Source organism: Sprattus sprattus (genome assembly GCF_963457725.1).
Source record: "Sprattus sprattus genome assembly, chromosome: 3".
Classification (NCBI taxonomy): Eukaryota; Metazoa; Chordata; class Actinopteri; order Clupeiformes; family Clupeidae; genus Sprattus; species Sprattus sprattus.
In genome coordinates, this window is record NC_137922.1 from 23324940 (window position 1) to 23352430 (window position 27491).

A 27491-nucleotide genomic window follows, 5' to 3' on the forward strand; every position below is an offset into this window, starting at 1 on the left:
GGGAAGAGATACTGGGGCTCTGGGCTCTGTGAAGAGATACTGGGGTTCTGGGTGCTGAGTGGAGAGATACTGGGGCCCTGGGTGCCGTGGGAAGAGATACTGGGGCTATGGGTGCCGTGGGAAGAGATACTGGGGCTATGGCTGCCTGTGAAGAGATGCTGGGGCCCTGGGTGCCATGTGTTGCTGAAGCACCTGCCACAACCGAAGGGAGAGGGTCAGAATGGAGGTGCGGAGTGGTGCAGTCTGGGTATTATTATCTGCCTGTATTTTTAGCAAGGCCAGGGTGAAGACTGATGCCGTTAACACATTTTCTCCACGGCAGGAGAGTTTGCTTTGAATGTATGGATGGATGCAGGAGAGAGGCAGGGCAGCTGGTGCCAGGGACATTTTCACCTTCCCTGGTTTTTTTGGGTTGGGCAGGAGTTAGCTGAAATACTTCCTCTTGAAAGTGTTGAATTATGCATAAAGCTCTGCTCACCAGCCCCATTCAGGCTCAAACACACTCACACAAACATGCACTCAGACACACAGACACACACTCAGACACACACACACACACACACACACACACATGCACTCAGACACACACACACACACACACACATGCACTCAGACACGCGTGCACACACACTCAGACACACACACACACATGGACTCAGACACACATACACACACACACACACACACACACAAACACACACACACACATAATACTCTGACACACTCATGCACTCAGACACACACACACACACATGTACTCTGACACACACACACACACCCATGCACTCAGACACATGCGCACGCACACACACACACACACACACACACACATGTACTCTGACACACGCGCACACACACACACACACACACACACACACACACACATACACAGACACACACACTCACACACGCACACACACACACACACATATACACACACACATACACACACACACACACAGACACACACACACAGACACATTAACACACACGCACACACAAACCCACACACACACACATATACACACACGCACAAACACGCACACAGACACACACACACACACACACATGCACATAGACACACACACACCCACACAGACACTCACAGACACACACACACATACTCTGTCACCGTGGCCACCTGTGAGTACTGGTGTTTTTTCAGTGCAATCCCATAGATTCCCTTCGAAAGACCGCATTGTCATAAATATGCAAGCGAATGCTTTTTACTGTTTTGATATTTATTTTTCATTAGTCATCGGAGAACATCTTAAGGGGGCAAACAGCATCATTCTCTTGCTTTTGCCTCCTTTATTTTCTCCATAAAAGAAGCACCACCATCAGCAGAGGCCGCTGGGTCTGCCTGTTTGAGTCATTTGGAGTTAAATAATGGAGATCTGGCCGTCGGAGAGAGTGAGCTCTCTGGGTCATTTGGAAACGGAGGAATGTTGACAGAGGCGGGAAGCCAACCGAAAGAGACAGCCACCACAGATAGCAGGTTTTGAATCGGACGCTAAGCATTCAAAAGAAAAAAGAGAAAGAGAAACCCCTCACAGATGGAAATCTAGCAGTGTGACAGGACATGACGATGCTTCGCTCGCCTGCAGATACCCAGGAAGACGGCACCAACAGATGCCAGGCCTGTGCTGCCCTCAGCAGGAGTTCCACACGGAGGACAAGACGTTAGGAGACTAGTCAAGCAACGTGCCGAATACAGAAGCCCTCGCTCGGTTACATCTGTTTGTTTTTTTGTGTGTTTGTTGTTGATATTTTGGTGTCATTGTTGACAATGTGGTGATACAGAAAAAGCCCTCTCCAGGAGACAGCATAGCTAAGTGCTTTGGAGGAAAAGAGGACTTAGTATCCTTGTAGTCCCTGAGGAGAGCAGGCCTCAGGATGCTGTGCTAGTGAAGCACCGGCCTCCTGACAGGACTGCCCATATTCCACTCAGCTGAGTAATGCACACAGTCAAGGGAATGAATGACTGAGAGGCCACAGGCTTAGAGTAACCAGCCCATTGTGGATTAGGACGGCAGATAGAGTGTGTGAGTGTGTGTGTGTGTGTATGTCTGTGTAGGTGTGTGTGTAGGGGTGTATGTGTGTGTGTGTGTGCGGCAGACCTGGTGTTGAAAGCTATTGTGGCGGTAGGGCTTGGCACGCGGCCAAGCGACCGGCAATCTCGGTCCTGTCTCTCTCCTGATTAAAAGACACAGCATGTGCAGCCTGTCTGACTTTCTTACTAGGGGTAACATGACCTAACATTACATGATACGTTATGTAACGCTACGTTACGTTTCGTTACGTTACGTTACGTTACGTTACGTTACGTTACGTTACGTTACGTTACGTTACGTTACGTTACGTTACGTTACGTTACGTTACGTTACGTTACGTTACGTTACGTTACGTTACGTTACGTAACACTACATTACATTTTGCCAAATTACATTACGTAAGGGCATGTTAAAATGAAAGGACTGATGAACCAAAAATCTAGGAAAGCACTCTGCTGCCGGACTGTTTGTTTGTTTTTTTTGTGGCGCACATGACCTTGGCTTCTCTGATCCAAAAATCTAGGTGAGGAATCTGCTGCTGTTTTTGTTTGTTTGTTTGTTTGTTTATTTGTTTGTGTTTTGTGGCGCACATGTACAGTATTTAATTCATGGGTTTCATTTAATGCCAGAGTTGTGCAGGGCAGCATGGCTGGAGATGAATTCAGATGGTAATGGAATTTCATTCTGTTTATTTTCATTGTGCCTCGGTTGATGGACGTTGCTAACATTTCCAAAAGAGCGCCCCATGCTGTTCTTCATCCTGGAGGTAGATCAGAGGTAGCCAGTCTTGGTCTGAATACAACAAAGATTTTAACAAGGCATTCACTTTGTCAAACAGGATCAGAGAAGGTGGTCAAGTCAAGCGATTTAATGCCCTTCCAACTTGGCCGAAAGCATTCTCAGACTAATCCCCTTGTTTCTCCTTTTCTTCTTTCCCTCTGCCTCCCCTGATCTCTTCTCCTGCCCTTTCCCTTAATTTCCTCCACTCTCTACTCCCCCCTCTCCACTTCTCTACTCTCTCATCTCTCCTCTCCCTTCTTCTTCCCCCTCTCCTCTCCTCTCCCCCTGTCTCCTCTGTATTCTCTCTCCTCTCCTCTCTCTTCCTCTTCCCCCTCTCCTTTTACTTTCCTCTCATGTCCTGTCCCCTACCCTTCTTCTCATCTCTTCTATTTTCATCTATACCTTTCCCCCCTCTCCTCTCTCCTCTCCCTCTCTCATCCTCTCCCTCTCTCCTCTCTCCTCCCTCTCTCCTCCTCCTCTCCCTCACTCCCTCTCTCCCTCTCTCCTCTCTCCCTCTGGTGTGATCTGCAGGGAGGCCGACGTGCCGCTGTGCGACGGGCTTCACGGGCCTGCAGTGCGAGAGGCGCGTGTGCGACGGCCACTGCTTGAATGGCGGGACCTGCGACGTGAGCCTGGGCAACCAGCCCGTGTGCCGCTGCCTTGCCGAGTACACCGGGGACCGCTGCCGCTACCGTGAGTCCCTCCGCTTCGGCTTTCTTCAGCACCCCCAGCCCATCGTCAGGCAATTTACTTTTTTTTTTTTAAGATTTATTTTTGGCCTTTTAATCGATAGTTGAAGTGAAGAGTGGGACAGGAAATGAGAGAGAGAAGAGGTGGGTAGTGGACAGGAGAAATGACATCAGGCCGGAATCGAACCTGTGTCCTCCATGGGCATCAAGCCTGATTGTGGTCGGGGCTACTGGTTGTGCCACAGTGTCCCCCAATTTACTGTACTAACATCACCATTTCCACCCCCCCGCTGTCTGCCTCCCACAACAAGCGTGGCCTGGCCGGAGATGCCCACAGGCAGCCGTAATCAAACCAGTAATTAAGGACTCTCACAGCAGCTTTCCACAGAGCAGGAGAAAGCAGGCGAAGCACTGTAATCAGCTTACAACGGTAATTCAGCACACACCTCCCTCACGCCGGACATCAGAGGAGACGTATATGGAAGAGCTTGTGATCGCAGGGTTTAAGAGCCCTATAGTAGCTTTCTATAGGTTTTAGCCAGCAGGAGATTGCGCTGTGTCTGCCTCTGTAACTGTAGGCGAAGCCAGCGAGCATTCGGCTCGAACAGCACATGTCTAGCACATTAGCATAGCCATGCCACGGACACACTGGATGACCTTAAAGATGTGTGACAACCAGTGTCAGTGTGTCAGAGCTGACCTCACTCTGACGTGTTGTCATGGCCACATGCCCACTTGTGAGCACACAGACACAGTCATTTATTTTTTGAAGTGGTCATTATAAAGAAATATCAGACCACCGAGCGTTGAGATGGGCCATTCAATTCAACTGAACTTTTTGCAAGATTCTGAGGAGCCATATAATATATGATGTCATGATGAGGAGTCTTTGAAGAATAATTACATTTAATTATCTCCGTCTCTATTCTGTAATTAGGCCATTTATTGTAGAGATGGGTATTTTTTATTTCTGTAATAATAGCAGTGTGTATTGAATCGTAATTGTAAAAAAGATATGGTTTGTGGTTTGTATAAAATACTAACCATTACCTATACATGCCAACTCTGTTTCGCTAATGGATAATCCTTTACCTGGATTCACCCTGTGGAACAACATGTTTTGGATATCAATTGTGTTTAAGGTCATTTGATAGTTATATTTCAGTGCATTGTAAGGGAAAGGACAAAACTTTGGCTTTACTTCATAAACCTGGCTATTTTCAGTGAACTATCTCTTGAAATAGTAAAAAAATAATTAAATACATAATAAATGAAGTCTGTATTGTGTGAGGTTGACCGGTTCACCTGGCTTCTCCCTGTGCTTTTTCTGGACAGATATCTGTCACCACTACTGTGTGAACTCCAAAGCCTGCACGCTGTCCAGCACGGGCCATGTGGAGTGTGTGTGTCCCACGCAGTACGAGGGGATGCAGTGTGAGACGGACAGGTGCCTGCGCTGCCACGGGGCGCCCTGTATAGTCGACCACGACTCAGGAGACGTCTCCTGCAAGTGAGTGCAGAGACACACACACACACCCCTGCACACACACACACACACACACACACACACACCCCCCTGCACACACACACACACACACACCCCTGCACACACACACACACACACACACACACACACACACCCCCCTGCACACACACACACACACACACACACCCCTGCACACACACACACCGGCCCACACCCCTGCAAACACACATCCCTGCACACACACACATACCCCTGCACACACACACACACACAGACCCCTGCACACACTCCTGCATACTCACCCACACACCCACCCCTGCACACACACACACACACACACTCACACCCCTGCACACACACCCACACACACACACCCCTGCGTTACCACGGGGCGCCCTGTATAGTCAACCACGACATCTCCTGCAAGTGAGTGCAGAGGCTTCAACCCTGGAGGGCTCAGAAGAGCTGGAAACAGATTTTTCACACTGTGATGAATCGTGTGATATTTCTGTGTGTGTGTGTGTGTGTGTGTGTGTGTGTATGTGTGTATGTTTGTGGCCGTGTGTGTCTCTTTGCATGCTGGTTTAGCTGAGTTATTAACGAAGAGGGCATGTTGAGATGTATGCTGAGTTGTCACATGCACGTGTCCTGTGTGAGCATGTGCTGCGTGTAAAACACTGCTTATTAATCCATGAACACAGCTGCATGCATTAAAATATAAACACTGCGGCACTGAAACATGTTCCGTGCAACACACGCATCAGTCTACGCGCACACACGCATGCAGTAATGGGGCACGAGTCACCTAGTCCACGCACCAACACACCAACACACACATCAAGATCTGAGTCACCCAATCCACACACACACACGAAGACACAAGTCACCCAGTCCGCACTTACACAGGAAGACACGAGTCACTCAGTCCACACACACACACTCATGAAGACACGAGTCACCCAGTCCACGGTTCATGGACGCATGAAGACACGAGTGTACTAAAGCACTGCTGTCCCCATGTTGAACTGAGGGAGCTTCAGAAGCACTTCCCCCTCAGCACTGGCAGACGCCTAGAGCCCAGCGGCTGACCTCGGCCCAGGTCTGGCTGAGACCCGGCCCTGGGTCGCCCGCCTGCCTCACTCAGCTCCCTCCACTCTGGTTTCCATTTTACATTTACATTTAGTAGACGCTTTTATCTAAAGCGACTTACAATACACATTTGCCCTGCTGTCATCAGCAATTGAGCAATTAGGGGTTCAGTGTCTTGCTCAAGGACACTTCGACAGGGAATCGAAACTGGCAATGTTCCGATTATTAAACGACTTCTCTACCTCCTGTACCACTGTCGCCCTGGGTTTCCCTCCTCAGCTGCACCACTGGCAGGGTAGCGTCCAGCTGTCAGCTGTGCGACGGCTACTGCTACAACGGCGGTACCTGCCACATCGACCCCGAGACCAGCCTGCCGTTCTGCCAGTAAGTAACAACATCATCATGGCGACACCTGTGTCTAGCTCTCTCTCTCTCTCTCGCTCTCTCTCTCTCTCCCTCTCTGTCTCTCTCTCTCTCTTGTCTCCGTTCGATGTGTCGATGTGTTTTTATTTGAAGCGTTTTATTCAAGTGTACGTTTTTTTTTCTCCTTTTCGCTTAAAAAACACTAGAAAGAAATCCTCTCCCTAGGCCTCCAGTATTAGTTTGGAGACAGAGTGGATGAGTCTGAGTCTGGATTGGCCAGAGGCTTGAAGGAAGAAAAACCTCACACAGCAGGGACCCTTAGACTAATAGCACAGCACTCGGAATCCCACTGGGAGGAGGGAGAAGAAAGGAGAAGCAGCAAGAGATATCTACATACACTATACTATGTATACTATATAAAGAGGGAGAGAGAGAGAGAGGGAGAGAGAGATGGAACAGCAGAGAGAGGAAGGAGAAGGGGATAGAAACGGGACAGAAAAGAGAGAGAGAGAGACCAATAGTGAGAGAGAGAGAGACAGACAAGCAAGAGAGAGGAAGAGAGGTGGAGATAAATGGTCTGAACCAAAAATAAATATATAGGGGTGAGACAAAAAAGTGAGAGTGCAAAAGTAAAAAAGAAAAGAAAGGAAGAGCAGAGAGTAGGAGAGAGAGAGAGAGGGAGGAGAGAGGAGGGGAGGAGAGGAGAGGAGAGGGTGTGCGATGATGGACAGGAGGGGTTTGAGATTCCTCATCAGAGACAGTCCCCCAGCTGGTCTCAGTGCTGTGGTCCAACACACAAAAACACACACACACACACACACAGACACACACACACACACACACACACACACACACACACACACACACACACACACACACACACACGTCTAGAGTGCAGCAGGATGAAGGGCCTGACTGGGCATTAGTATGCTGCACCCGCAGCTGGGCAGGGACTTGAAAGAGCACGCCAGAGACCCGGGCGCCCTGCGCAATGTGCCTTCCCCAGTGTGTGTGCGTGTGTGCGTGTGTGTGTGTGTGTGTGTGTCGTTATGTGTGTGTGTGTGTGTGTGTGTGTGTGTGTGTCGTTGTGTGTGTGTGTGTGAGTGCACGTGTCCCCAGAGATGCTCTCTCAACGCGCCCCCATCTCTAAGGACTGCTGTAGGAGAGCGCGCACAGCTCACAGACATTCAGGGCATTTAACACGTAGACACACACAGACACACACACAGTCACACATACACACACACACACACACACACACAAACACACACGCTCACACACACATACACACAAATACACACAGACCCTCATGGGGCTGGTGCCGGCTCTAAATCAACCCCAGCTCTCCCATCGCCATAGTCCATGGATGTTCTGAAACAGGTGTGTGTGTGCTCAGTGTGTGTTGAGGCCTCGTGTTGTTCAGTGGGTGCTTGTGTTTGATGCTGTGCTCCACTGTGGGCAGGAATTCTCAGATGCACGTTTAGGATTCCTGAGGGAGCTAGAGGGGAAGGATGCTCACATCTACCATGCCACTGAGTACTCATCCATTCACTCGTGTATTCATTCATCCATTCATCCATTCATCCGTTTATTCATTCATTCGTTAATTTCAATATATATGTATTTGTTTTGGTCATTCATTCATTCATCAGTTATTCATTCATTAATTTGATTATATATTTGTTTGATAGATTGGTCATTCGTCCATTTGCTCATTAATTTATTCATTTGATTATATATTCGTTTTTTTTGGTCATTCGTCTATTTGTTCATTCATTCATTCATTCATTCATTCATTTGATTATGTATTTGTTTGTTTGTTTGGTCATTCGTTCATTTATTTATTCTCTCATCTGTAAGTTGGTCAAACCAGTTGTTTTCTCAGACAGCCATCTCATTACCTCTGCTTCTCCCATCTCCACCTGCCCAATCAAACATGGCCGAGTGGGTGAGGTCCTGACCAGCGTGAAGCCTGGGAGAGCGGTACACCTTTACTGCTGCTGGGGTGCTAGCCAGCTGCATTCTCTCTCACATATCGAAGGAAGAGGCTTTTTTTTCTTCCTCCTAATGCTTTTAAGACATCTACATTCATCTAGATAATTAGCTCTTTACCTTTCGTATTCGTGTTCTACGCTACGCTTATTGTCTTGACCTTGGTCAACAGTTAGAGCATGACAATAAATTCCTGCGGGCTTACAAAGAAAGCCATTTGTATGCAGATTGCTTTGTTGTCGGTTAGGTTGTGGGAGTTTAATTATTTGGCCTATTGTGTCACAGCACAGCAATAAGATAAGTGGAGGAGAGTGTCTCAGCTGTGCCTCAGCTTTATCTCAGCACAGTCTCAGCTAAGCATCTGTGGAGGAATCCAGGCAGGCATACCTCCATCCTCTCCTCTCCTCTCTCTCCTCTCCATCCTCTCCATCCTCTCTCTCCTCTCTATCCTCTCCTCTTCTTTCTCTCCTCTCTATCCTCTCTCTCCTCTCCATACTCTCTCTCCTCTCCATCCTATCTCTCCTCTCTCTCTCCATCATCTCCTCTCTCTCCTCTCCATCCTCTCTCTCCTCTCTATCCTCTCCTCTCTATCCTCTCCTCTCCTCTCTCTCCTCTCCATCCTCTCTCTCCTCTCTATCCTCTCCTCTTCTTTCTCTCCTCTCCATCCTCTCTCTCCTCTCCATCCTCCCTCTCCTCTCTCTCCTCTCCGTCCTCTCTCCTATCTCTCCTCTCCATCCTCTCTCTCCATCCTCTCTCTCCTCTTTATCCTCTCCTCTCTCTCCTCTCTATCCTCTCTCTCCTCTCAATCCTCTCTCTCCTCTCTCTCCTCTCCTCCCCTCTCCTCTCCTCTCTCTCCTCTCTCTCTCCTCTCCTCTCCATCCTCGCTCTCCTCTCTCTCCTCTCTCCTCTCTCTCTCCATCCTCTCTCTCTCCTCTCTCTCTCTCCATCCTCTCTCTCCTCTCTCTCTCTCCTCTCTCTCTCCATCCTCTCTCTCCTCTCTCTCCTCTCTCTCTCCATCCTCTCTCTCTCCTCTCTCTCTCCATCCTCTCTCGTCTCTCTCTGCCCCCACCTTCACATCATGTCACATTCTCAGCATTTTCCCTTCTTCACCAAAATATATTGTCCCTCAGAAAGCTTTAAACAAACAAACAAACAGACAAACAGACAGACAAACAAAGCAAAAACACGCGAGGCCAGAGACAATGAGACCCCGATCACCTAGAGACCTGAATAACTTGTAGAAGAAAGAAGAACAGAGGCAAAACCTCAAACCCCTCCTCTTATATTCTTTCTTTTCTTTCGCTCCTTTTTTCAAGCGCATGTTTGGACAGCGCAATCACACACACACACACACACACACACAAATACACACACACACACACGGACAGCGCAATGAGGTATTTTGCCTGGTAATATTATGTTCTCTGTCTGGAGATGAGCAGATTCTGCTCAGCATGATCATTGTGTGTGTGTGTGTGTGTGTGTCTGAAAAGTGTGTGTGTGTGTGTGTGTGTGTGTGTGTGTGTGTGTGTGTGTGTGTGTAGGGTCCATTTCACCTCTTCTCCATCTGCTCAGCTGGCATTGTACAGCATCTGCTGGTGGGCTTCACTGACCCTGGACTCTGCTCAGAGAAAAAGACAAAATAATAACACAACAAGACACAGTGTTTGTGTGTGCGCACGCTTGTGCGTGCACGTGCGTGTGTGTGTGTGTGTGTTCGGCTTTCACATATTTGTTCTCTTTTGTATGTTACTGACAACACCTGAATTAGTTTGTTGGTTTACATTGTGCTGTCTCATCAGGGAAGATTCTGCTGTGTGAGTGATTGTGTGTGAGTGTGAGTGTGTGTGTGTGTGTGTGTGTGTGTGTGTGTGTGTGTGTGTGTGTGTGTGTGTGTGTGTGTGTGTGATTTTGAGTGTGTGTGTGATTGTGTGAGTTTGTGTGTGTGTGAGAGAGTGAGAGAGAGAGAGTGTGTGTGTGTGTGTGTGTGTGTGTGTGTGAGGAAGTGAGAGAGAGAGAGAGAGCGTGTGTGTGTGTGTGTGTGTGTGTTTGTGTGTGTGTGTGTGTGTGGTGTGTGTCAGGAGAGCTACACTACATCCTGACTGAGAGCAAACTGCTGGACTGTGAGAATGTGTGCGCTGTCGTTTCTTTTTCTCTTCTTTTCTAGTTGTGTTCTTCTGCGTTTGCTGTTGTCTGTTCTATTGCTCATGTGTGTGGTGTCTCACTGCGATCTCTGCAGCTGCACGGGCGCGTTCAAAAACCAGCGGTGTGACGAGCGGGCCAGCCCGTGCGATTACTACTGTCAGAATGAGGGGATTTGCACGTTAACTGCCTTTAACAAACCCAGCTGCAAGTAGGTCACAGCCTCGCTGTCTTTCTATTTCTCACTCTATCTTTCTCTCTCTCTCTCTCTCTCTCTGTCTCCTCCTGTTGGCCATTCTTTCTTTCTCTTCTCTCTCTCTTTCTCTCTCTCATTTCCTGATCTCTTCTACTCCCTATTTTTTTTCTCTCTCCCTTTCCATCACTTTTATCCCCCAACCCCACCCTCTCTTTCTCTCTCCCTCCCTCTCTCTCTCTCTCTCTCTCTCTCTCTCTCTCTCTCCTGCTTTCTTGTAAAGTCCCATAAATCCCCTGTACTCTAAAGAAAGCTCTCCACCTGCTCCCCATATAAAACTGAAAACATCCAATCAGCATGGGTCTTGTTCGCCTCTCAGCTCCTCCCACTCACGTCCTCTCCCATCTCTCCTCCACTCACACCTGGACGTGCATCACGGCTTACCTGCCCGACACACACACCCGCTGTTCTTGTGTACTGGTGTTTGTGTTTGTTATGTTCTTCTGTGCATATGCGTTCCTGTCTATGAATGTCTGAATCTTTTTGCATGTGTGTCTGGTTAAATGTGTGTGTATGGGTGTTTGGTAGTTAAAGGTGTTTGTGTGTGTGTGTTTAATTGTGTTTTTGTGCGTGTGTGCGCATGTGTGCAAATACTCACCATGCACATTCTTTTCACGCGCACACATATTTAAACACGTGCACGTTGTCAGTTAGCTGCTAACTGTTAGCACAGCCCTGTTGTTTCCTAACCAAAAGGAATACGCAAAGCCCATGGACCGCATATCGCACTATTCACATCCTCAACAGGGGCACTGCCATTCCTGAACTTCCTGAAGGGGCCCGGCCTTCATCTATTATTTAGCATTTAGCATTTAGCGCATCCCTCCTGACAGCTCTGTCTGATTAGCTATGCTAAACACAAGCTGTCACTCAGCGGCGGTTCAGGTGTTGAGCCACCTGGAGCCCGCACAAGCCTGCCCAAGGCTGAGTGACTAAAGTCTGTTTGGTTTGTCATCAGTTAACCCCCCCTTAACTCATACTGACACCCCTTAACTCCCCTTCAACTTCATGCGCATCTCCTAGATGCTTGCTAGATGCACTCTGCCAACAGAAATCATTTCATGTAGAAGTCCCCACACCTTCTCACATCTTGACAAGCACTGGCTACTGTCAGGGTAGGAGTGTTCACATTAATGAATTGTTTTGTAATTTGACTTTGATTTATGTTATTATTATATTTTTTATGTATCATTCCATCAACCTGCCCAGGAACTACAGGTGGAATTTAGCAGTCTGCTTAAACCTGTCATAATGCATTTTCTCTTGTCGTTCAGGATTAATGTTTTATTGTTCACTGTCCCTATTTGAACAAATAAATTACAATTACAATAATAATAAACCCTGCCAGCCAGCACTGCCTCAGCCTAGCAGCATCAGAGATCAGGGAGCAGGGCACTGGCCTCACACTCAGCACAGTGGCCTGGACCACACTGACCATCCCTGGTCGCCTTGCGGAGAAACTGGCCTCTCGCACATCTCATCTCCCACACACATTTGCACTGCACACGAATATTCACCAGACCTTTGCACCTCAGCATTGTGTTGTGACTGTACTGTGAAAATAACTGAATGAAAGTCTAAAAGGGTTATCTGTTTTGTGAGCTGTGTGTGTTTTATTTCCTCATAAATGCTCAACTAGGCACAGACATTATGAAGAAGCTTTTGCCTGAACATGCTGTTGAATGTGTCATCAGGGTGTTTAGATGGATGTTTCCTGTGCATGTCGAATAACCTGGACCTCCTGTAGCCTATAGTTAGAGCTAAATAGGCCTATGGTATTACCAGATACCATATAAAGTTAAAAAAAAACTTTTACTTAAAAGTTAAATGTTTTGACTTTTAATAGACCACAATCGCTTGTAGTATTGCACTCTATTATTTACTTCTCATCCTGCAATTCATTAAGCAAAATATGTGGTGTTGTCTAGATCAATCTTGAGTATACTGAGTATACCACAGTATACCACAGTGAAAATACAAAAGTAGTTCCTCCAAATGGCAAAATATGTGGTGTTGTCTAGAGCAATCTTGAGTATACTGACCAGGCAGTGATGTTACAAAGGCATGTGGTTCTGGATGAGGCTCTTATGTTGCATGACCTTTTTTTGGATCGCACAGCCGAGAAGTCCGAGGTGTGGTGCTGATGCTGCAACGTTGTTGTCCTGATGTGTCCCACTGGTAGAACCGTGTCTTTACACTCTTGTGTCTGATTGGTTACTAGGTGTTCAGCAAACAGTGTCTTTACACTCTAGTGTCTGATTGGTTATTAGGTTTTCAGCAAACAGTGTCTTTACACTCTTGTGTCTGATTGGTTACTAGGTGTTCAGCAAACTGGTCTGGCACACAGTGTGAGAAACCTGCGCCCAAGAGCAGCCGCTCTGACAACATCAGTGGGAGTAAGTATCAGAGCACACACACACACTCACACACACACACACACAAACACACACACACACACACACACACACACACACACACACACACACACACACACACACACACACACACACAATCTTTCTCCTCCATCATACATGCACTTTGCTCACAGAAGAACTGGTGCTGTGAAGACTCAGACTATTGTCCCTGATTTAACAGCTCGTCTTTCTCGGCGATCTCTCCCTTACTCAGGCTGAGGCAGTCACATTCAGGCCGGCTCGAGACACACACACTCACACACTCACACACTCGCACACACACACACGCAGTCACGTTCAGGCAGGCTGGAGACCTGTGAGCGCTTAGCAGACATTTGCACTGATGTGATTTATTCTCCTGGCTGCACAACTGACATTTTGCCATGGATTTGGGCACTTCACTGTGTGGGAGACCTTTCTCTCTCTCTCTCTCTCTCTCTCTCTCTCTCTCTCTCTCTCTCTCTCTCTCTCTCTCTCTCTCTCTCTCTCTCTCTCTCTCTCTCTTCTCTTTCTCTCTCTCTCTCTCTCTCTCTAACTCTGACTCTCTTTCTCTCTCTCTCTCTCTAACTCTCTAACTCTCTCTCTCTCTCTCTCTCTCCTCACACACTCTCTCTCTAACTCACTTTCATATTGAAAGATGGTCTTTCTCGACTCTCTGTGGAGACTTCAATGCATCATCAAAAAGGCAAATGGCGACCCACTAATGTCCTCTCTTCCTCCCACACGTCTGAGAACTCAGGGTTCCAGTGATGATGGGGAAATGTCTTGCTCCCTGACTCAGCCAAGTTTAGCCAAGTACATTAAAAAGCAACAGAAGACGAAAAGAAATGAAATGACGAAGAAAAAGAAAGGGAAAAGAAAATGAATGGAAAAGAATAGAAAAGAAAATAGATGAAAAAGAAAAGATATGGAAAAGTAAAGAGATGAAAAAGAAAAGAAAGTGAAAAGTAAAGAGATGGAAAAGAAAAGGCCACAGGATGCTAAGAGGGGAGGGTGGGGTAATTATACATTGTGTTGCCTGTTCTTTACTTTCCTGTTAACTTCTGCTTTGTTTGTGGAATGGAATGGTTATGACTGTCTTATGTGTGTGAGACAAACACAGGCACTGTGCTGCTGTAAGCTGTCATTACATCAGAGAGAGCAGGGGCTGGGAATCTCAGCTCAGGCCGAATGAGAGCGTGTCATCACTGAATTATGTTTCTTAAAGGTGCCCTCTCTGTTCGGTGTGTGTGTGTGTGTGTGTGTGTGTTTTATGCACCACAGGAAGCATAGCCATCATTGTGCCACTGGTTCTCCTAGTTATCATCGTCACAACGGTGGTGGTGGGTCTGCTCATCTGCAAGAGAAGACAGAGGTACGGCTCATTAAATACACACGTTTCACTTGGCACATGTGAAGAGATTCGCCTCATTAAATACACATGTTTTACTGGACACATGTGAAGATGATGGACTAGTTTAGTTTTACTGGGCACATGTAAAGATGATGGACTAGTTAAGTTTCACTGGGCACATGTAAAGATGACGCAGTGGTCAAGTTTTACTGGGCACATGTAAAGATGACGCAGTGGTCAAGTTTTACTGGGCACATGTGAAGATGATGCACTAGTTTAGTTTTACCTGAAATGATCAAGACCATACCAGTATGGTTAATTATTTTCACCACCAATAATCTCTGTACTAAAACTCCATCCATCTACCCCTTCCCCCACTTCCCTCCCTCCCTCCCCAAAACACACAGGGGCAAGCGAGTGCAGAGACAACCGATGGCCAATGGGGGTCTGAACGTGGAGATCGGCAACCCGTCCTACAACATGTACGAGGTGGATCACGACAATCACGCCGTCGCAGGCAACCTGTTGCACCCCAACTTCACTCTGGACCCACACAAGGTTCGGCTCCTGTCCCTGATCCAGTCCAGTCCAGTCCGGAGCGGAACCGCAGCCCTAAACAGGGCCTAGTGAGCCATGTTGAATCATTAGCGTGGTTAGTGACAGAGTTAAGTAGAGACTCAGTGGTAGCAAGACTCTCACTAACTCACTGACTCATGACCCTTGATCAGGCCCAAACCTCAGACAGCAGAGTTCCCACAGGTCCTCAACTGATCAAACCTGGGCCTGAAGAGTTCCGCATTAAGCTTTGATCTGGGGGTTTACCTCCACAAGTCTTATCCATTTGATACTAAAAAAAAACTTTTTTTTAATCTGAGACTTGGTTAGTTGTGTCTTCAAGCTGTACTATGTTGTTAATTATTTGCAATTATTTATCTCTGCAATCAGGTTTGTCATTTTATTTCCAGTAATTCCCCCATGGGCATATTAAGCTTTCATTAGCGTTCTCATCGACTCCCAGAATCCCGGTTGAGGGTCATGAGGTACTAGAGTGTGCCACAGGCCACCGTACTTCAGTGCAGCTTCATTTTCCTCTTTCCACACACTGAAGAGTCTGACCACAAGTGACTTACTCAATGCCCACATTCCCCTTGTGAGCTCACCCTGCCTAGCCATCATCTGTTTCTACAGTATCTGTTCCCTCTGGCTCTACCACACTGCCCTCACACTGCTGCTGTTAGACTACTAACGCCCGACCTCTCACACTTACAGCTTGTCTCTGCTTTGCCTGAGGCCAGACTAACGCTTTCTGTGTGTGTGTGTGTGTGTGTGTGTGTGTGTCGGTCTGTGTGTCTGTGTGTGTGTGTGTGTGTGTGTGTGTGTGTGTGTGTGTGTGTGTGTGTCAGGGCTGGTGTGTGAGATCCAGTGAACCTCCTCGCTGTGTGCCAGTCCATCCTGTCCCTGTGGTGAAGGAGATGATTCCAGGGCAGGTGAAACACCTTTGATCTGATTCCCACCTGTTCCTCTGAGCCTCCCACTCTGTGGGTGAGGGCCTGCATCTGTGTGTGTGTGTGTATCTTTGTGTGTGTGTGTGTGTGTGTGTGTGTGTGTATGTGAATCTTTGTGTGTGTGTTTGTGAGTGTGTGTGTGTGTGTATCTTTATGTGTGTGTCTCTGTCTGTGTGTGTGTGTGTGTATCTTTGTGTGTGTGTGTGTGTGTGTGTGTGTGTATCTGTGTGTGTGTATATACAGTATGTGTGTGTCTGTGCCTAGGCCTATGTGTGTCTGCATCTGTGTGTGTATTTGTGTGTGTGTGTGTGTCTGCCTCTATGTTTGTCTATGTGTTTGTCTGTGTCGGTGTGTATCTGTGGCCTTAAGCTTCTCTTCAGCATCTTCTGTTTTCCTAACATCTTTCCAGATCTTTCTATCTTTCTACATCACTTACTGGAATGCTACTCTGTGTCATTGTCCCCATCCAGTGACATCAGTGTAGGGACGTAATTCAGAAAGACATTTATCAAAGGAAAACACACACCCTGGTACGACAGACACAGCTATCCCTTAAGTGTGTCTGTTGTCATGCCTTTGTCTCATGTTGTGTGTGTTGCACCGTCGCTGAAAATGTGTGTGTGTGTGTGTGTGTGTGTGTGTGTGTGTGTGTCTGCTTGTGCTGTGTAGAGAGTGTCGTTAAGGACATGTTAATGAAGTGTTTGTACTCTGTGACTCCTCCCTATGCGGGGACAGTGTGGAGCATCTGCTCCTGTTGTACTCCACTAGTCACTGTCTACCTGTCACCTGGCGCGTCATTGTCCTTGTCACAACGTGTTCTCGTTATGCTCGCTTATTTTGAGAGTCCTCCGAAAGGTCACGCATCACGGGCACACTCTTATTTTTTACATCTCACCTGTTCAGTGTCTTAACGGTGTGACGAGCTTGTTAAGTCTGTGTGTGTGTGTGTGTGTGTGTGTGTGTGTGTCTGAATAGTGTGTGTGTATGTGTTAAGTCGTAATTCATGTTTTTTTATTGCTGTTCGTAGGCGTTAAATTACTCCAACCCGGTCTACGCCAAGATGTACATTGACGGACAGCACTGTCGAAAGCCGGTGATAAACATGGACGAGAGAAGAGAGCTGCTCCCAAAGAGGCTGGAGGCGGCCATCCGCGAGACTGCCGCATAACCCCCCTTTTTACCACCGCTGCTTTTATACGCTCTACACAGATGTACAGAAGAAAGAAAAAAGACAAAATAACAATAAAAGACAACAACAACAAAAAAAGACTTTTCTATGTTCCGGCCAGATTGGGAAACGCATTACCTTCTGTTTTTTTATCAGTTACCTCCACCTCAACGTTACTGCTCCAACAGTTCTAAGAGTCATGGATGTGTGTTGCTTCGTCCTCATAACATACAGAGTATACATATGCCGATGCACTATACAGACACAACACAACACAACATAAGATATTATGCTGCTGATACACCAACTATTGTATTGTTGTATTCACTTTGGGTTGACAGAGATAGAGGTTATTCAGTATTCATCATTATTTCTGTAGAAGTTGTTTAAATAATTCATATGTGCACAGTTGCCTTTGGTAACTAATTTACCAATACATCGATTATATGCCCAAGTTGCCTATCCCATATATCAGATTATCGCATAGGAACAAACCTCTTTTTACATGATCTCACACAGTATAGTTTATTTTTTGTTTGTTTGTTTAATTTTAAGTTTAATGAATTGCTGTTTACTTATGTGTGCATCTGTTTGTTGAGGCCAATGTTTATTTATTGTCATTTTTGTGTATTCATAGATTTTTATCATTAAAAAATATGACATCTCTCCAATTCTTGATAGGAAGGCCATATGCAAGTTTCTTTTGTTCTTTTGCAAGTTTCCATCAGTGTTGCCTGGTATTTATAGATACATATCTTAGCAGTTAGCCACAGACATGTCAACCTGTCACTAAGCTGTCACCAAATTGTTTACAACTTTGTGTCATCACGGTCGAAAGAATAATTCTGAATACAGTCATTTGAGGTTTGCTTTGGTTGAGTTGTCTGTACGGGACTGAATGGAGACACACATGAAACAAAATGGGTTCATCGCATTTTTATTTCAGAGAGAGTGAAGAACCAAAACCATTGCGCCATCTTTAACCGAAAAATAATATGTACACGCACATAGATTTACAAAGTTTTATAATTTTGTATTTGATTTATATGTCCAGTTGGCTTGTATTTTAAGGAAGTGTATTAAATGTGGTACTTTTATACGAAATGTACAGTACATCAATATAAAATAAAAAAGGGTTTTATTGCCAATTGAGATGAACTGAGGCTATGTTCTCCATCTGTCACAGTGATTTCACTTTTGTCATTGAACTCAGTAACCTTTCTGCTAGTGTCTCTCGCCATGGCAACAGAACAGCGCAGGTGAAAAGAGTTCCGCTGACCCCTCTGGGTTGTACCCAGTTAGCCAGTTCAACTTAGCTGATCGAATTAGAAAAGAGTTCTTGTGTGGACACACTATTAGAAGCATTTCTATCTGTCAGAAAACACATGGTTTGAGGAGAGAAAGAGACAATATATAGCCCAAACACTTCAGGATGGCTGTCTTTTTGTATTCATCGATTCTGCTTGCATCTCATCCATTGTGGTGTGACATTGATGTGAAATCTGACTGTGAGGATGATGTGAGATCTGTGTGTGTGTGTGTGTGGGGGGACAGCTGCTGAGACTTTCAGATGGATTTAATAGGATTACCAGCACTGGCAGCAAGCAGGAAACAAACAAAGTCACCTCTGTCACCAACCACACCCCCGACACCTAAAACACCAGCCCTGACACACACACACACACGCGACGCCTAAATCACCAGGCTGAGAGAGCAGGCAGCAGGGGACTGACAGGAAGTGACCCGGGGCTTCTGCTGGTCTGATCCTCTTGCCTGTCTACCGATGGAGCACAGTGGATACCTGACACACACAAACACACACACACACACACACACAACTACAAATACTCACACACACACAACCAAAAAATACACACACAACCACAAATAGACACACGTAAACAAACACACACACGCAAACACACACACACACAAACACACACACAACCAACTTAAGGGGTAGAATGATAAATAAAGATGCTAAGAGAAAAATGGCAACTGTACACAATCACTTATTTATAGACACAGTGAATCACATTGAAACACTGTCAGTGTCTGGGCGTTAAATAGTATTGTCATGACAGGTGGTTTTATAGCTTCTGTCTGTCATTCACAGTCCCTCAGCAGAACTTAAACTCTTGTTTTCACAGACACAGAGAGGAACTCTTGCTCATGGTGTTGGTTTGCATACTAGTATCCATGAGTTGTGTCGTGTGTGAAGCTAAATGAATGGCCTGTGCAATGAATCCTGCTGTGGTTTAAGGAGTTGTGCTGTCAGAAGGGGGCGCTATTTCCGAGTAAACTTCTGGGGTTGAGCTCTCTCTCTGTCAGTGCTGTGGACATCACAGGCATGCTGAAGACAGCTAGGGATCAGTCTGACCACATTAACAATGCTTACACTGTAATAGCACATTTTATGGATATAAATAGAGAGAGAAAGAGAGAGTGTGTGTGTGTGTGTGTGTGTGTGTGTGTGTGTGTGTGTGTGTGTGTGTGTGTGTGTGTCTGTGTCTGTGTCTGTGTGTGTGTGTGTGTGTGTGTGTGTGTGTGTGATTGTTTGTGTGTGTGTGTGTGTGTGTGTGTGTGTGTGTGTGTGTGTGTGTGTGTGTGTGTGTGTGTGTGTTGTGTCTTGTATGTGAGAACACATTTTTCTCTGAAAATGTAACAAGTGGTGTTAAAGAATCTAAAATAATATAATGTAACAGCAATGATGTGCAATGATGTGTGATTATTTAGATAATTTAGATAAGCTCCTTTAGATGCACACCTTTTATCTGAAAACATAAATATTATTTTGTAAATTTGCAGCTAAGCCGTATTTTTTTCAGAATCTTGCATTCCTTAAAAGAATCATTATTCACAACAGTTGAACAAGCTTAAAGCGATCTCCAAAGACTTCTGGACATCTAGATTGGAAAGAACATTCCAAAGAAGATCATTCAGTTTTCAGATGGCTGTGTGCTCCTTTTGAAATAATCACTGAACCTTTACTTCTATGTAAGCAGCGTTTTTTAATCAAACAGAAAAAGTCCAGATCGGAGCGACTGTTTCATTTTCAGAGAATGGAAAAAACATGTTCAGTCTTCACATCACCACGTGTCGGTATATTACTTTTGAGTTAGTAGAATCGCTCCATACTTTTGAGAAGAACCCAATTGAAAATCCAGAATAAAAAAAACAACAATTGTATGAAATATATTTCAATATAGTTTTTATAAATAATGTAATGTTATTATTTTGCCACAGAATCATATTTTTTTTATACATTTTGGTGCAATCAAACTTCTCTGTAGATGAGTTGTGTACATGTTATTCTTCCAGAAGTCTGTCAACTGAGAAATAACAAGGGCACAGTGCACTTTTGAGAAGAACCCGATTGAAAATCCAGAATAAAAATGTATGTATGTAATATTATTATTTTGCCACAGAATCATATAATTTCATACATTTTGGTGCGAAAAACTCATGTCAATTTTCGGACGATGAGCTGTGTACATGGTGTTTTTGCAGACACTATCATCCACTGGAGTCTTTACAGGAGTCTTTATCTCTCCTGTCACGTTCTTTAAACCCTGACCTCAGCACTCTGTTTAGAGAGTTTCAAGAGTTTTTTTCTTACTGTACAAGATAATGGAGCTGCCGTTGCTTCTAATGGGCTCTCAAGGAAACTTTGTTCAATACACTTACATTTTATTGCACTCAATAAAACCCACACAAAGGGAAAATATGTGAAGCGGAATTCTTTTCTTCCTTTCACTAATGCAAAATGTTTACTCCTTTTGAGTCTGGTGTTTTCTTCCACAAACAGAAAATGTGAAGGCTAGTGACTGCAGAGGAACTGAAGCCTGACCCAATATGGCTCAGTTCGCTGTTAAATAATGCCCAGGGTTCCCATGGCAAAGACGTGGCATTTTAAAATACAATTTTCAGGCCTGGCAGTAATGAAATTGTGTTAATTCATTGCAAGTTTTGCAAAAGTCATGACATGCTATTTTGTTGAATGTAAAGCTAAGCTAAAGTGATTGTGTTATTGTGCTTTTCCATGGATAATATGTCACAGTGTGAAGCAATGCAGCGTGATGGTTACCACTTGAGTTGATGTGGCCTAACGAGTCCATTAGAAAAGGAGTAGAAAAGGTTGTTGTTTAATTTGCTTTAAATAATTAGGAGGAACTTGTAGGTCGTGTGTGCTTGTAGCTTGTGAAAGGTCATGGAGACTTCATTAAGGGTCTTTGAAAAGCCATGGGAAAGTTTTGAAATGCCAATGAAAATGGGTGGGAATCCTGAATGTCAAGTAGTACGTACATGACCAAAGGCAAATTTGTGTCCCTTTAATGAAATGGTCTGGGTTTGTGTGCTGGGTATTTCCGTAAATCGCACCTTACAAACAACTAAATGAGCCACTGTCACTAATACACTCACACTGTGGGACAGTCGTACCATAGTTCAAAGGCTACCTGCAGAAAATGACCAGTCAGCACGTCCGTATAATTACAAAGCCACAAAGTGCACTTTTGAACCTCCTAATTGTTTGCTCAGTCCATGGGAAGCTATTCATCACCTGAACAGGAAAGTCACAATTTTGTGAGTCACAACTTTCTGAAAGAAGTCCAACATGCTCATTTGAGGAATTAGAGACAGTGTTTTGGGAAACATACCTCTGAGGTAGTTTAGGGGAGGGGGGGACATAAAAGCATTCAGGTAGACGTTTCACCAAACATGAAGTTAGAGCAGCTAAACGCAGCCTACAACAACATGTCTGACACCACTCTCAATGTTTTCCTGCTGCTTGCTGATTGGTCTGTCACATGCTCACCCTCACTCCGATGGGTCAGAGCAGGAATGCAAGATCAAACGACCCCTGCTGTGCAAATGTCACAGGCTATGTATATTTATTTACCTTCAGGGTTTTGTCTTTGCCTATCCCCTTCTCTAACTAACACCATGTCACTATCATCTACTCCCCTGGCGGGAGCTTGCTTTGCAGATTTGTCTTTGTTTTTCTATGTTTGTTGTGCTTGTGTGTATTTGTTGTTTCAGTGTTTAATTGTGTGTTTGTATCTGTGTGGGTGGGTGTGTGGGTGCTTGTGTGTGTGTGTGTGTGTGTGTGTCTGTGGCGGTTTGTCTGTGTGTGTGTGTGTGTGTGTGTGTGTGTGTGTGTGTGTGTGTGTGTGTGTGTGTGTGTGTGTGTGTGTGTGTGTGTGTGTGTGTGTGTTTGTCTGTTTGTGTCTGCATTTTTGTTTGTTTGCGAGAGAGAGTACATCAAAGGTCCTCTCTTCCCCGTGGAGAGCAGAAATCTAGGTTCTTGGTACCTTTTTCACTGTGGCCTGTTTCAATGTCTCTCCTGTTTCTCTTTGCTGTCATTCTCAGTTGCCTGAGAGAATAACTTCAGCCCTTATCTTCACACACACACCTGTATGCCGCGCTGGGTGTTTGGTTTTGGCTTCAGTCTTCTCTCCTCTACTCTCCTCTCCTCTCCTCTCCTACTACCGCCTTCTGGTCAACACACAAGCTTCACCAGTCAGCCACAATGGAGACCATCACAGCCCTGCATAAGTCCCAGCTCTTATCACAGTCGAACACCAGGGACAAATCAAATATCCATTATAAAATATGACATCTGTTTGGGGTGAAATGGAGCCTATAGAGACCCCTTTTCATTGAAGAACTTTGATGCTAACGCTAACGCTAATGCTTTGAGTCTGTCAAGTGAATGTGATCCATTTTACCGCTGTAAAAAAAAAAAAAAAAACAAGCCTGCTAGCAAAAACAAAGCATGTTGGTCTGCCTGTGGCTTGGTAGATGAGTGATGGCCGTTGTCTTTGTTGTGAGAAGGGTGGTCCGTGGCTTCTTGAATTAGGGTCACTGGGAGGTTAAAGACATGTGACCTCTTGTCAGTTCTTGCAGCCACAGAAATTTGTCTGGACGTGTCCCTCGTCTTTCGTGTCCTTCTGGGGAATTTCTATTGATTTTGCCCATGAACCTTAAGTCCTGAGGTGCTGAGATACTCTCTTGCAGTCTTCATCACACGTTTCCTGTCACACAAAGGAAGCATCATCTCTGACCAGGCCCATGTTTAGCATGGACACACTAAAATATATCTGGTCACATAGAAAGAGAGAGAGAGAAAAAGAGAGAGAGTGAGGAGAAAAACAGAGAAAGGGAGAGAAATTCAAGCACATTTAAAAGTCATGGTAAGTACTGTTGGAAGAAATCAGCGTGAGTGCAGAATGTTTTAACTCTGGTAAAGAAAATGGAAGTGTCTTCAGGTGGAGACTATTTTCTTCACTAGCCCCTCACCCACACACGTCTCTCTCTCTCTCTCTCTCTCTTTCCATCTGATTCCCATCACTCCTCTCCTCCCTCCTTCAACCCTCATCAATCCTTCATGGACACATTGACTCTTGCCTGTTCTTGCCTTCCCGGCCGAGCACTTAAGCCTTACGTTTTTTCTTGTTAGACGAATAGAAGTACTTGAACGTGCTTTCCTGTCTTTTTACTCAAGCGTTTAAAGTGTTTACCTGACCACTAAGGAACTATTAAGGTTTGAGTTCTTATTAGTGTGCTTGCCCGAAGGGAAGCACAGTATTGTTATCGTCAAGTTTTCTTTATTTATTTATTCCGTACGTTTTTCTTGCAGCTAACTACTCCTCGCCCGATTGAGCTAGAGACGCCATTCAAACACCAAAACGTCCGGCCCGATCCGGTGCAAGCTGCTATGACTTTTCGTGGCGGTACTCCTTGCCACTCCTTTTTTATTCCTCTTTTTCATCCCCTTTTTCTCTCATCGACTAACATGGGGAAGGTTGAGCCATTGTGACGTCACCCGCTCTATCAGTCGCTCTCCATTCAACTGTAGGAATATTAAGAGACACCTTCCAGGGCTCTACCGTGCGAGTATTTCACTCGCATAAATAGGTACGTGCAAACTTGAAAAATAATTTACAAGCACAGTGTGCGAGTGACAGACAGTTGTCAATACGGCGCCAAAAAGTGAAGCATTCCATTGATTTCACATGGAAACAAGTGACAGGGTCGCGACTCCAGGGTTTTCGACGGGACCAACAGCAGCAGCAGCATAATCATCATCTGGATTTACTGACATTTTCGGTATATATAAACACATAATATCAATTGGTAACTGGTGTGTTGTATCCTGTTTATGTCTGATACTTTATAAACATTTATGTTTTACGTTAACTTATTACACTAGGCAGCAGTATTGTGAAGTAGAGCTAGAAATGGCTTTGCTAGCTCCCATATTGTAGCTCACACCAGCAACTGCTCAATTTAGGACAGAAAGGAGTTTGGTAAATTAGCTTGTAACTGTCAATGATAACTAGTTATTAGAATATATTAGCCAACGTTAAGTTGACTTCAAAGGGGCAGTCGAGTGTTTAGGTTGTGTCAGCTAGCTTGGAAAGCTAGCTAATAATTTTTGATTGAAGCTTCAAGTTAGCCTCGGTAAACGTTTAGCTAGCTAACGTTAGCTAACTATGAGGTAGCATATCCCAAGTTATACTAGCTTTTGATAGCTAGCTAGTAAACTCATTGCAGTATGGGCTAAAGGACAGGGCTAGCTAATCATTTTCGATTGAAGCTTCACGTTAGCCTCGGTAAACGTTTAGCTAGCTAACGTTAGCTAACAATGAGGTAGCATATCCCAAGTTATACTAGCTTTTGATAGCTAGCTAGTAAACTCATTGCAGTATGTTTCCTTTTACCAAGATAACAATTTCGGACAGGCTACGCACAACATTAATCAAGCAAAAAATAAATGAATATGTGACTGGTTTGAATAGCCTTGTTTATTTGGGCAATTGTTATTATAATCATAGACACCACTTTCAACTGTCAAAACTATCCGTCTAGCTAAATCTGTTGGTAATGAGATTTCACAGCATTTCATATGGAGGATATGTGGTTGATTTAATCTAGACGTGATATTCTCATATATTTGAATGACAATTCTGTTAATCAAGTATTGCCTTGAATTATTATTTACATTGATTTAATTGGAATTCAGCTGATCTGTATCTTGGAGACTAATTGCATCCACAATTTAAGTACTGCAAGCTAGACTACTATGCAGTAGACACAACACAGGAGGTCCCTGGGCCTGAGAAGGGAAGGGAAGGAGTTTAATGTGGCTATAATATGGAATTTTAAATGTGCCTAAAACTAGACTAAATTGTAATGAGTTTTCGAAAACTAGACTGAAACTAAGAAGGATAACTATGACTAAATGTGACTAAAACTAATATGCATTTTTGTCTTAAGACTGAATCTAAAAATAGCTGCTAAAATGAACACTGAGATAGGGGACCCCTTAATCTGCAATTCATGGTTGCTAGCTCTAATCAGATGTACTACCTAGGCTTATAAGAGAAGACTAACTTTTTATGCCAACGAACACCAATAACTAGAACTAATTTGACAGACTATAAACCAATGTGATACACGTGCTCTCTATCTATACAGTAAACGTGTTGCTTACGTTTGATACTAGACCTACAGTCTAACTCTAACTGCATTAAGTCTAACATATAGGCCTATCTTACAATAAACTTTAAGTAAAGCTGGCTATGTAACCGCATTCATTCCAATATTGTTGCAGAGATGTTTCCTTTCACCAAGATAGCAATTTCAACAATTCACTTAGCTCAGTAAGTCAGTATAACGAAACTCTGAGATACCCTCATATGTCTAAACGTCAGTGGAGCCAAAATATAATGGTTGAGCTTGGTTGCTTGCTAAAATATATTGGAAGAAGGCCCCACTACACTGATTGAGTAGATGTAAATACATGTTAATTCATAGGCACTTGTTCTCTCTGTCACAGAGCAAGCACACTCTCGCAGTTCGTTCACGAAACGCATTCTAGTTGATATTGTTAGTGATTTCCATCGGCCTGGTTTTCCTTACCTGCAGATGTGCTCTGTGATAGATGGAGAACTGGTGAATGGTCACAAGGGCAAGCAGATTGGTGCTGCCTCTAGCGTGGACTCTGGCCACATGCTGGCCTTTGATCCAAACCAGATCAATCTAGATCAGATCCCAACCAGATCAATCAGGACCACATCCAAACCGGATCAGTGGGGAGCAGATCCAAACCAGATCAATCAAGATAATAAATCAGAATTAATTTGTTCTCCTGGAGAACACCTGGCAATAGTAATGGATGGACTGGGCTTAAGGTATAAGTAAGATGTCATTGTTAGCAGAATAAAATTGCAGTTTTCTTCTGATAATTAGTTCCAGTTTTCTCTGCACAACCTCTATCTATCAGTTGATGTCAGCCACTCCTTTCATTTCCCCCCAGCCCTTGTGGACTCCATCCAGTAAGTCCATCCTCCTTATGTGCCTGATTAGTCTCGCTTCCTTTTGGTGTTAGGTGAGTGAGTCAGCACAGATCCACTGGCCATCTTTGAGTTTACTGGCAGTGAGTCTGAGTCTGGCTGTCCTGCTCCGTTCTCAGACCCCCCCACCCCCCCCTCCATTTTCTCACACTCCTGGGATGTGTGTGACATCTGGAAGAGTTTAATGTCTCAGTCGCTCCCCCTGCTCCTGCAGACCCTGTGCTCCTGCATCCCTCCCCCCCCTCTTGCTGGTGGTTGACTTCAAAGGCCTCAGATAATGTTTTCTCCCCTGTAAAAGAGTTGCTTTAACCGCCAAAATACAACTGTAGAGAGGGTGGGTGCCATTTATCAGGAGCAGCAGAGATACTTAGAGTGATGACACAGCATTTCTCCTGCTCCAGGGAAGAGAAGAGAAGAACCTGGGAGCATTTAATGTGGTGCTGGAGAGCACGACAGGGTCTCTCTCTCCCTCTCTCTCTCTTTTTCTTTCTCTCTCTCTCTCTCGCTCTCTCGCTCTCTTTCAGTCTCTCTCTCTATCTCCACCTCTCTGTCTCTCTCTCTCTCTCTGTGTGTGTGTCTCTCTCTCTCTCTCCCTCTCTCTCTCTCTCTCTCTCTCTCTCTCTCTCTCTCTCTCTCTCTCTCGCTTTGTTTACTTGCAGTCTTGTAAAGTAACTTTTAAACCAGAGAGTGAGTGAGTTATTGCTGTTTGGCCAGATGTGATCTTGGTTTATAAGGAGCACTGAGGAGGGACTGCGTGCAGACTTAGAGGAATCCCACCAAGACATACATGCGCTGCAAACCACACACACTCTGTGCTGTTCTGTTCTTGACTTTTGTCTTGCCTATGATGTTTGCTATGTCTGG

At 45.0% G+C, this 27491-nt stretch overlaps 1 protein-coding gene across 1 annotated transcript in view; it reads left to right on the forward strand.

The window, feature by feature from the left end:
- The window catches only part of lrp1ba (low density lipoprotein receptor-related protein 1Ba), a gene marked incomplete at both ends in the record, with an annotated part of 268441 nt that extends 251173 nt beyond the window's left edge, over positions 1–17268 (forward strand). The window contains 9 exons of the mRNA XM_080836005.1: positions 3366–3527; positions 4859–5033; positions 6378–6482; positions 10693–10806; positions 13168–13244; positions 14526–14616; positions 15003–15153; positions 15999–16082; positions 17128–17268. Coding sequence (XP_080692131.1) covers positions 3366–3527; positions 4859–5033; positions 6378–6482; positions 10693–10806; positions 13168–13244; positions 14526–14616; positions 15003–15153; positions 15999–16082; positions 17128–17268 — 1100 coding nt within the window. The remainder of the gene's footprint in view (positions 1–3365; positions 3528–4858; positions 5034–6377; positions 6483–10692; positions 10807–13167; positions 13245–14525; positions 14617–15002; positions 15154–15998; positions 16083–17127) is intronic.
- Between the last annotated feature and the right edge of the window lie 10223 nt (positions 17269–27491).